Below are 11,010 nucleotides of genomic sequence, written 5' to 3'. Positions count from 1 at the left end.
GTGACATTGGACTGGCTCGTCATACTCCAGGCTCTATATCTAATAGCGAATAGTAGTCAACGAAGCCACTGCAATCGCAGAATGCAAAAAAGCAAAATGCATCCGCAAAATGCCAAAACGCAAATGGACAAGGGTCATGAGATATTTTCCGTCTTCAAACCTTGCATTGTCAAATAATACTACATTAAAAAAAAAAAAAAAACAGAAAGCAACTCCGGTTCTTGTTCAAAGTTACCATAACCATATGGCCTTCTATAACCATCACGGCTGCAGTGGCAAATAAAAATCTTGACAAGATGGTGGTTGATTTGCCGATGTTGCATACACAACAACGACAACAACAACCTCATCGTCGGGAAACATAAATAGATATATAATGATGTCGATATCCTCTAAAATCTTTGCAACGGGGGAGGAAGTTGGAGGGGGGAGAAGGAGAAGGAAGAGGGTCCTACCGTCCAAGCTCAAGATGCCATTGGCGGAAGCAGTGCTCAAAGAACTTGCAATCAACTCGCCAACGGGGCAAAGACTCCAACAGCAAAAAAAGATCAAGACCAAATACTCCATCTTTTACACCCCTTACAAATGGTTGTTCAACTATTATTACTCCTCACCCATGATTCTTTACTCGGCGGGTGAAACGGTGCTTTACAATTTGATTACGCTAGGTTTGTTTTCGGTATTGGCGTTTTATGTCGTGTGGGTCTTGCCTGCTGCTTTGATTCAATCGTTGGAGAAGTTTTATTTTTACTTGACTGGCTCTCATTACCAATAAGTGCTCCGAGACCCACGCAACACTCCTTCCAGTTAGATCCGGTGTGTTTCTGGGGGGATAACTCGCAGAAGACTTGAGTCATAAGTACGAATTACGCTAACATTTTTCAGTTCATAAACTTTTGCACGAGTGTTTCAAAGAACAAGATGTAGGCGTTTTTGAAAAAAAAAAAAAAAAAAAAAAAACAGAGAGAGGGCAAGTCAAGGAATTATTCATTCTTGTTTTTTTCTTCTTCGTCTCTTGCAATCTTGGCATCATGGTTTGTCCCTGATGGCTTCAACTCTGGTTCATGAACTGGTTCTTGGATTGAAACAACGCATCCGTCGGTTCGTTTTGCTCTCCCGACTTTGTGCAATCTCTCGGAATTAAATCCGTCTCCCGCTCCGGCTGCTCGGGTTGATGCCGACGCCAATCCTTTTTTCACACCCCAGTCTCTTGCCTTGCGCTGGTCTGTTCCCAGCAAGGTATATGCTCGATAGACTTTGAACCCCTAAATAGTATCATTTGCGTCGCCCGCGCGACTTGCTTTTTCCTAGAATTGAATCGACCCGAAATCTCTTTGTAAATTGCTGCAAAATTAAGCCAAAAAAGCGTCGACACCTACTTGTTTGAACTGAATTACCTTGATAAACATTTTGCTTTTGCCGTGTCAAAAACTCGTTCTGGGCTTTTGCTCAAAATGATTAACCAGGTGCAAACTGACTCAACAAGCTGCCGTTGTGAACTCACAATTTGCAGCAATTACCCAATCGGGCAACCCACGCGGCGTTCGCCTAAAAATGCCAAAAAGGGCACCAGGGCGACGAGTATACTGCTGACATGTATCTCAATGCGCCCACGGATACTCCTTGCCACATTTTGCAAATTCCACCCTACACCTTATATCAACTAATCTTTATCGACAGATACATATATATAACCTCCAATTCCAATGCAGAGACACCGAGCAACAGTTTACTATCCAAAGCTCAGCCAGCACAACCTAATTGAGTCGCTAACGTCCACAAACCTCAAACTTCAAGCGCCACCAAATGAACGTTTTGCAATCGAGAATAGGTATATGTTACCTATAGCCACCAAGCCTTTGGTGCACATACACCAATTGCGCATCCAGTCGAAGCCACCGCCACCAGACACAGCCACGGCAACGTCGCTGGAGCTGGAGATTTTCCCCTTTGAGTTCACACCCGGGTTGAACATCCACGTCATTCCCAAAAACACCATCGATGATTCCGATAACGATGAATTCTACGCCGAGTTGAAACTGGTGCTACTTGATTTGGTTGAGATTGAAATTGGCGATCGAGAGTGGACGTTGAGCAACGGTGCTCTTTTCCATTTCTCGACGCGCGCAAGCCCACTCCACGCCAATTCAACGTTGTTGAATGTGCCCAATTTGCCAAGTTTGCCAATTTACGACTTGATATATAATGATGGACTGTTTGTAGTTCGCAACTTGGATCTTGATGTCGATGGAGTTGAGTACGAAATGGAGTTGGGCACGTATAAGGAGATTGGCCTTTTCGCTAAGGACACCAAGGTTTCCATCAGTAAAGATGACGTTGTGTTGAGTGGGATGCGAGTTGTGCTTGATGGTGTCACTGAACAACAACAGCAGCAGCAGCAGCAAGCACAGGAGGGAGAAAATAGACACAAGACTTTGTTCCATTTGAAACCGAGACATCGTTATTTGACCAACAAGGTCGAGTCTAGGGTTTTGTCTGCGGGGTTGCATCCCGTTCTCAGCACGAGTTTCGAAAGAGACGCACCTCTTTTAGGTGGTGGTGGCGGTGACGACGATGTTGAACAATGCCAGTTGTTTTACTATCTCAATTTGAACAGGTCGTTGATTTTTGATGAGTACCAGGACGTTCCAGCAGATGCAACGTTGTTGGTCAATGAAGGCATTCATAATTTGGAACTGCCAGAGTACAAGATCGAGCAATGGGGGAACGAATTGATGTTTGAACTAGGCGAAGGCAGTGACAACGCCGGAGCACCACCACAGGGAGTCAACTTGACGCTTCACTCGAGGTATCAACTCCCGCGAAATAACGAGTCGTTGGTGTACACGGAAATCTACAATGCCCATCCACAGCTATTCTACGCGTGTCAAGTCAAAGAAGGGCATTTATTAGCGAAGCAGCCATTTGACACCAAGAAATTTAGCAGGTTAGGTGGCAATTACGAAGGATACTTCAACAATGACACTGTCTTTTACCATTTTGAACAAGTGAACCCTAGTCCGTTATTGTCATTCAATATCCCCCATGGCACCACCACATTTGATAGAATCAATTCATCGACATTCATTACTTTACTAATTGGAATTCTAATTATCCTAGCTGGAGTGTGGAAGAAACTCGCCAAGTCAAGTACGCCAGTATCTCAAAGCAAAAAGACTGAATGAATACATCAAAGAAAAAAAAAAGCAGCACCACGAACAACAATCAATCAATTTGCCATCTTTTTGAAACCATCTAGGCAAATAGATCCCATTCAACAACTTTAAACGATTCGCATGTATTTTTAAAGAACCGGTAGTCTTCAAGAACCAACTTTTCAACTTGACTCCTTCCCTTCTCATCCTCCTCTTTTTGTCCATCTTTTTGAAACCATCTAGGCAAATAGATCCCATTCAACAACTTTAAATGATTCGCATGTATTTTTAAAGAACCGGTAATTTTCAAGAACCAACTTTTCAACTTGACTCTTTCCCTTCTCATTCTCCTCTTTTTGTCCATCTTTTCCATCTTTCACGGCGTTTTCTTCTTGTACAAGTTTCCCAAACTCTACATCTTTAACCCCATCCTCGCTCTTGAAAGGTATATTATACTGCACAACGACGTCAGTCTCAACAGAAGTCAATCGAATCAAACATATAAGCAAAATGATCCACTGAGCCTGTCCCTGCGCCTCTTGTCGTTTATATTCAGGCTTGAACGAAACATAGCTGAAATATCGCTTGATCCCTTCGAGTTCAACTTGTTGAACTGAGTGGTTTTCAACGTTTGCAGGCGCTATATCTTGCATGTGTTCCGCTATGGCCATGGCGTAGTCCACTGAGCTGACTTGCTCCAACAAGTCAAATATGAGCGACTGGTCGTAGCATACTGCGGATTCTGTCGTTGCGTCGTCGGGGATCTGGTGGATGAATACCTCTTGCGTATCTGGCACTTGACGGATTGTGGATACGTCTATGAACGAGGGTGGTAATTTTGCAATTTCAATTGCTCCTCCGTATAGTTTGTCAGTGGCCATTTTTTCTTCAGTTGCTGTTGGTGATGATGCAGCCGAGTTGAGTCGATCAACGGGTTCCAGTGTTTTTGGTATAGGAACAAGATTGTATCCTTGATGGCTGAAGCAGACGTGGGTAGAGATGTGTGGTGTGAATTGAGGAGGCTTGGATCACTGGAATGTCATCAAGTTATACCTACATGTAGCAGATGAAATGAGATGGATAAATGTATATTCTCTGCCCTTCTTCTCTTCTTGTTCTTCTTCTTCTTCCCCGCCGTCGTCTTTGTCTTCTCCTATTTTCACAAGAAGATGAAATGGTGTACCAGTAGTAGCAGCAGTAGCATTGTTGGGGTCATTGCGACTACAGAGACAATGGTAAATAGGAGTAATGGTCAAGCAGTTGCCGTTGCTACATCTTCAAAGCTACAACTGCCTTGCATTTCGTATATCGCAAGAGAAGATTAAAATCACACATGGAAATCGGAGATTGAGAGATCCCCACCCTCCCCTCATCCACTATCAAGCCGACTGAGCACAGTCCGGGGGGGTGGTGCCATGATGCAACGATCGGCCCTCCTTTTGGTCGAAGATACGACGTTCGTGACCCTGGAGTGCATCTTTATCCATATAGGCTGGCCAACGTGAAAAGACATATATACATTTACCGCCATCGTCTCGAAAAAAGTTGCCAGGACGAAGCACATGGAACATCCCCCTCTTCAGCTCAGCGCCCGTCGTTTTATCCCTCGCCGTTGAAAGAGGAAGCAGAGAGGTAGACGAAGGATTCATGCACGTTGATGCAAGACGAGACGCCGACACCGACAACCACGGCAACAGCAACAAGGCCAAGGCCAAGGGCCCGACCCTCCAAGAAAGCGCGATATTATCGCGGACCAGAGACGATTATTATATGTAATTTGCACAGACAGATAGAGGGGGACGCTGATTTGTAGTTTGCAGCCACACACGTGTTGAAAAGCTGTCAAAGTTGTATCTAGAACTCGAATACAGTAGAAGGCTGCTGGGGACATCAGAAACTCATCCTTCTGGTGGACATTTGCCCATGGTGGGTTTGGAGAGCGCGTTTCTTGGATGAGGGTTGCTGGCGTGCTTTTCCATGGAAGTGTCCCCCCTTTTTATTATGAAGCAATGAGCCTCGTCTCTTAAGCAAGAAGAGGCTAGTTGAGATGGGGCCATTCTGCCTTTCTCTCGACAAGAGTCTGTCTTGTCGAGACCGCTTTCCTTTCTTGTTGGTTCCTTCAAATACTACAGACTTGCAGAGGGCGGGTAAGAAACTGAAGGTTAGGAAAAAAAAAAACAAAGCCAACGACGATCTTTCACGAGATCTCACCAGATCCACTTGCAAGACTTTTTGCTGCTACAACAAGCTTATACACGGGCCGCTTCCCTTCCCGTCTAGACCAGTACCCCGGATTCTTTGATCCACTTGCTAGAACTAAATAGGCTTTTCATTCGCTATCATCTTTTTCTTTTTTTTTTGGCTGCGGACGGAGAAATGACCAAATATCAAGGCCAGAGCGGCAACGGCAGGAAGTTCCTTGTGCTGTTCACGATACTCTTGATAATCGTGGTCAGTCTAGCATTTCTCAATTTTTCGTCGCTAAACTCGGCAAAGGATATTCTGGAAGCTATCACTTCCTTGCCCAACGACAAAATTTTGGGCTTGTCGAATTTCCTAACATCGGAAAACAGCAGAAACCAGGACGAGCTTCTCAACAAGATTGAAAAACTCAACAAGAGATTCTTTCAGGATCAGGAAACTCGAATCATCAGACTTGAAGAGCAGAATCGGGCTATTCTTCAGGAATTGCGGCTGTTGAAAAAACCGCCAAGCGATGCTTCCATTAGGGATAAATTGATGTACCTTTACAGTTACGACTCGGAGCTGAAATTCCCAGCTTACATCTGGCAATCGTGGAAACACGGGTTGAACGATGAGAGATTTGACCCCAAGTATAGGCAAGGAGAATCTCAATGGGCTTACAAGAACCCCGGTTTTGTTCATGAGTTGTTTAACGATGACACAGCGCACACGATGATTAGATACTTGTACAAGCAAATTCCCGAGGTGATTGAAACTTTTGAAATCTTGCCCGAGGTTATCCTCAAGATGGACTTTTTTAAATATTTGATTTTGTTTGCCAAAGGAGGTGTTTTCGCCGATATCGATACCTTCCCCTTGCAACCAGTGCCGAACTGGACACCGGAAAATGTCAGTCCCTTGGATATAGGAATCATTGTTGCCTTGGAAACCGACTCATCTTCGCCAAACTGGAGAGAAGATTCCGTGCGAAGATTGCAGTTTGGACAATTTGTCATTCAAGCTAAACCGGGCCACCCCGTGTTGCGTGAAGTGATTGCCGAGATTATCGAACTGACCAGGGTCAAACGTGTCGAAAGCCAATCCTCACCCGGTGGAGAATCGGCTTTGAAACTTACCGGCAACACCAATCAAAGATCAATGAAGATCAGCCAATGGACTGGCTCTAGTATTTGGACCGATGTCATCTTTAAATATTTCAACGATTACATTGTTTCATCGGTGTTTCAAAAAGTCACCTGGAAAGAATTCCATGAATTGCAAAGACCCAAACTAGTAAGTGACATTCTCGTGTTGCCTGTCAAGTCTTTTGCTAGCGAGGTGGAAATCACCGATGAAGGCAAGATTACCGATGATCCCTTAGCATTTGTCAAGCACTATGCTGCCAAAATCTGGAAAGGTGAAAAGTAGCAGACAATTGAGGTGATAGCCTAGTACTCACAGCGACTTTTACTCAGTCTTAAAGTGCCAATTTTTGATCAGTTTATTCATTTCACTTTATTTCATTTTATTTCATTTTATTTAATTTTTTTTTTTTTTTTTTTGCAGCCATTTTTGCAAACTTTCCATTTTATGGCATAACACATCATCATCATTACCAGAGATCCATATATTTTTATACAAGTCAAACACATTCATTCAACAGCTGATTTTCATCCTGTTTCTCTCTACTTTTTTCATTATCGATTCTCCGCCACCCCCCGCATTCTGATGTCGAGAAGAGTTTCATCAATTTCGATTAACCTGTACGACGAAAACGCCAGAAGTCGCTTCAATTTCGACCCGCCAAACGATCCAATCCTCCATCCAACAACTCCCAACCACGGCAGCAGCACCGGTCACAACAACAACATCAAACACAATACCTTTTCAGGTCTTGCCAACATATCAATGCCGATTTCCACCTCAAACAATGAAAATTTATTATTGTCACCACCAACGCCACCACCACCGCTTCCACAACCCACCATCGCATCGATTCCATCGATGCTTACCCCAATCCACTCCATGTTCACCACCAAGATGATCTACCATCCACCGAGCTTCACCCGGTTCTCAGAAAACCACAATTCATGCGAAGCCAAGTTGAAAAACATGATGATGCTGGATGAAAGCTACGATTTCGTGTTGAACCCCTGTTGTGACCGGCCAAGCTGCAAATTTGTTCGCAATGCCATAATTAAGCAAAGCGAGAAAATGGGCGGCAGCATCGTTAGTTTCATTGGCTCAATTGACTCCGAGGAGAACGACGAGAAGGAGGAGAAGGAGGAAAACAAGGAGAATGAAGGAGAGGAGGAAGCGGTGGAGGAGCACGATATGGAGATGAGTGACGTGGGTCAAGATGGCAACGAGAGCCTGGAACTCGCCCTTTTGGCTAAAGCCGGATCAGGTGAAGCCGAAGAGGACGACGACGTGCCTGAAGTTGACGCGATCAGAGTTGCCAGACGTGAAGAAAGGGAATGCACCGTTGCGCCATTGCGCACTGATTCAATAGAAAAGATTCTCCGTTTTAAATCAGTGAGTGATGCAAATGACGGAGAAGACGACGAAGAAGAAGAAGAAGAAGAAGTTAAAGATGGTTGTTCAGCTTCGATTGATGATGTCGATGGGTGTATCAGACAAATGACATTCCAGGCTCAAGTCGATGAAAAATTAAAGAAATTAAAGAGTATTTTCCGTGGAAGAGGCTTGCATCGCCATCATAGACATCGGGCCAACTCAGTTTCAAAAGCATAGGTTAGCGGGGGAAATCATCCATCCACTCAGCGGGTTCTATAGTATCTGGTCTATTCAACATAAACATCTCTACAAATAAACATTTCGATCCTGTGAATCTACTCGTTAAATGCTGAAAAATTGGCACCTGAGCTACTCCTTTTTCTTTTCCTTTGAGTTTCAACTTTTTTAGAACCATTATAAAGGCCTGGCTGCCATCTTTTGCAACACACTGGATTCTCAATGGCATGTGTGATAGAGATGTTTGCTCACTCCAAGAGGAGAAGGGAATGGACCATTGGAACTTGAGCTCAAAACGTAGAGCAAATTGTTGATAAACCGTGCACTTTGAAAGCAGGGGAGCAACACAACTTTCAAGAACCAGTCAAGTAGCAAATATCGAGTCAATGGCAGGCACCAAAGAAAGAAAAACCCAAATTCACCATGAAGCGAAACTCACGAGTTATCATCTACCGCAAATCATAACCAGGAAACTTGTTCAAAATGAATCGTCTACACAAGTAAAATTATCAACCCGTTTTCGTCGCTATCACCGCTCAAATTTACACCATATGTGTTGCGAGTTATCACTCCACCCGAAAGATAAGTTGAGTCCCCTACCAAGGGGTCCATATACCCCGAAATTGAGTCAATCATCTCCTTCCGTCTTGCCCATCCATTCAGTCAAATGGGACTTGAACGTTTGAAACTAAACCGTCCCGAAATCAACGCCGATTTTCCTCCGCGGACCAGGAGGTTTAAAAGTAGGTCCTCTTTTGAAACACCTTCGTTTGCAACACCGACACGCGCAGCTCAGGATTTTCCAGCACCGTTGGACTTGCCTCGGGCCTTGAGTAATTGTCGCAAGTGAAGGTGAATCCAAGTTATGAACCAAAAACTTTATATATTTTGCTCAAATTCGCAATATTTTAATAGTCACAGGTTGCAACTTAGATTTCCTAGTTCAACAGAAGAACTTCCTCTAATGATATCGATTTTGACACTTTTGCCGCTTCTTTCCAAAACTTGCTCAAGTGCCGATCTCCAGAGTCGCAAGCAATAACCACTATGTTGTGACCGGGTCCATATTTCATTGCAGTTTTCACCGCAGCAACGCAGTTCACCGCTGCCGAAGAGCCCCAGAACAAGCCATCGTTCATGCAGAGATACTGAGCCATGCTGAGCGCTTCTGCGTCGCTGACTTTGACAGCCTCGTCGATATAAGCTTCAGCTTGTTTGAAATTCTGCGTTAATCTGCTCAAGCCAATCCCTTCAACCAAAGTGTCGACCTGGTGCCGTCTCCTCGTGCCCTCCTTTTCCACACTATCGTACAACACGCCAAAATTGACTCTATTAGCTAGCCCGCTTCCTTGTGGGTCAGCCAAGACCACCCTAGTTGCCTCGTTATGCTCTTTCAAAGCTCGCCCCACACCAGCAATGGTGCCGCCCGTGCCACTGCCATTGATAAACACGTCGACGCGATCCAACTGCCGCAAAATCTCGGGCCCCGTCGTAGTGTAATGCACGCGCCAATTATGCAAGTTTTCAAACTGGTTAGCAAACACAGCTCTACGAGGATCATTGGCATCGTTATTGATCTCGTCCGCGCCGCGCTTGGCGGCATTGACATACTGGTTGGGGTCAACGATGCTCGCGGGCTTGACTTTCTCCACCACGGCGCCCAACGTCTGCAACAACTGGACTTTTTCCGGGGAAGTGTCATCTGGAAGACAGATGTGAGCCACGTAGCCTAGCGCGTTCGCCAACGCCGCGAAGCTGATCCCCGTAGACCCCGACGTGCCTTCGAATATCACGTCGCCCTGTCCGGGCACCAAGTCGCCGCGAACCTCAGCGGCGCGGATAATCGCCAACGCGACGCGGTCCTTGGCGCTGCCGAAGGGGTTGCAGAGCTCCATCTTGGCGTAGATCTTGCATCCTGTCTTTGCCGATAGCGATTTGATTTCGATCAAAGGCGTGTTGCCGATGCGGGACTCGATGCCTCGGGTCGTGGGCGGGAGCGGCGTGAGTGTGTTTTGCTGCTGCTCTAGCCTGTTGTATGCTCTCCGGAGCTCATTCACGAGGAGGAGGAGGGATATTACTGTTGCTGACGCTTGTAGTGTTGATCTCCACGGCATTTGCTCATCGGGTGACGCTATTGCAAACAATGTAGCTGGTAACTCTTTTTGTTTTTCACTACTGTTCCTCGGCCGAGGTTTTCCGCGGAGACATAGAGGGGGGGGAGGGTGAAAAGTTGCAGAACTAGTGATTCAAGAAACTCGGTTGGTTCTTTTACTTACGTGGGTTCCGTTCCTTATGGCCTTTTCCCAGAGTAGATCAATGACTCGGCAGCTAAAGCTTTTTACTCGAGAGACGGACCATCCCCGCTTGCATGGCATGATTGCACGTGTGCAAAATGCGTTTCATTCTAGGATCATCCACCATCTGGCTTCTGGAAGACGGTGCACCGCCTTTTTCTATGTAGCCAGAGCTTCAGAATCACCAGGAGATTCGGCATCTTCTAGTTAGGTCTGTATAGACACATTTTTCATTCAATCCCTGCAATTTTTGCTTCTTGGATTTTCCCCTTTTTTTTTATTTTTTGTTTTTCGCAACCACGGCTTGAATGAAGATCTCCACCAATCCCAAAACCCCGAACTATGCTCAGAACATGAAAGATGTAATAAGACAAGAGCTGATTCTCAGCCCTTGTCCCTAGACCAGGCTTATCACCGTTGGTGTAATTCCCCTTCGGGGGTCGTTGTTGGTGGCTCCATTTGGTCCTGTTCGTTTGGCTACCCCGTAGCCAATGAAAACAAGCCAAACGTAGCGGCCCTATGCCCGCGAAATCTCGCGATGTTGGGAGTCCGGGGAGAAAATGAAAAAAAAAAAAAAAAGTAGACAACGAAATCTTCAACTTTCTTCAGAAAGCACATATTTC

The 11,010-nt window shown here is 45.3% G+C and overlaps 6 protein-coding genes across 6 annotated transcripts; 4 read left to right on the top strand and 2 right to left on the bottom strand. All coding sequences in view use genetic code 12, as the record gives it.

Moving 5' to 3' along the window:
* Positions 1–376: 376 nt before the first annotated feature.
* Positions 377–775, top strand: LODBEIA_P42650 (uncharacterized protein; the record flags this gene model as incomplete). The annotated part of the gene is made up of 1 exon (XM_066974467.1): positions 377–775. One exon carries the CDS (start codon positions 377–379, stop codon positions 773–775), a length of 399 nt encoding a protein of 132 aa, XP_066831203.1.
* A 931-nt stretch (positions 776–1,706) lies between these two features.
* Positions 1,707–3,185, top strand: LODBEIA_P42640 (uncharacterized protein; the record flags this gene model as incomplete). The annotated part of the gene is made up of 1 exon (XM_066974466.1): positions 1,707–3,185. One exon carries the CDS (start codon positions 1,707–1,709, stop codon positions 3,183–3,185), a length of 1,479 nt encoding a protein of 492 aa, XP_066831202.1.
* Positions 3,186–3,394: 209 nt separating this feature from the next.
* LODBEIA_P42630 (uncharacterized protein) lies at positions 3,395–4,036 on the bottom strand (the record flags this gene model as incomplete). The annotated part of the gene is made up of 1 exon (XM_066974465.1): positions 3,395–4,036. The coding sequence occupies one exon, from the start codon at positions 4,034–4,036 to the stop codon at positions 3,395–3,397; it is 642 nt and encodes a 213-aa protein (XP_066831201.1).
* Positions 4,037–5,531: 1,495 nt separating this feature from the next.
* On the top strand, positions 5,532–6,767 carry LODBEIA_P42620 (uncharacterized protein; the record flags this gene model as incomplete). Its single annotated transcript, XM_066974464.1, has 1 exon — positions 5,532–6,767. One exon carries the CDS (start codon positions 5,532–5,534, stop codon positions 6,765–6,767), a length of 1,236 nt encoding a protein of 411 aa, XP_066831200.1.
* A 300-nt stretch (positions 6,768–7,067) lies between these two features.
* Positions 7,068–8,093, top strand: LODBEIA_P42610 (uncharacterized protein; the record flags this gene model as incomplete). Its single annotated transcript, XM_066974463.1, has 1 exon — positions 7,068–8,093. One exon carries the CDS (start codon positions 7,068–7,070, stop codon positions 8,091–8,093), a length of 1,026 nt encoding a protein of 341 aa, XP_066831199.1.
* Positions 8,094–9,031: 938 nt separating this feature from the next.
* Positions 9,032–10,207, bottom strand: LODBEIA_P42600 (uncharacterized protein; the record flags this gene model as incomplete). The annotated part of the gene is made up of 1 exon (XM_066974462.1): positions 9,032–10,207. One exon carries the CDS (start codon positions 10,205–10,207, stop codon positions 9,032–9,034), a length of 1,176 nt encoding a protein of 391 aa, XP_066831198.1.
* Positions 10,208–11,010: the final 803 nt, after the last annotated feature.

Source organism: Lodderomyces beijingensis (assembly GCF_963989305.1).
Source record: "Lodderomyces beijingensis strain CBS 14171 genome assembly, chromosome: 5".
In the NCBI taxonomy this organism is placed as follows: Eukaryota; Fungi; Ascomycota; class Pichiomycetes; order Serinales; family Debaryomycetaceae; genus Lodderomyces; species Lodderomyces beijingensis.
This window is presented reverse-complemented; position numbering and strand designations above follow the sequence as displayed.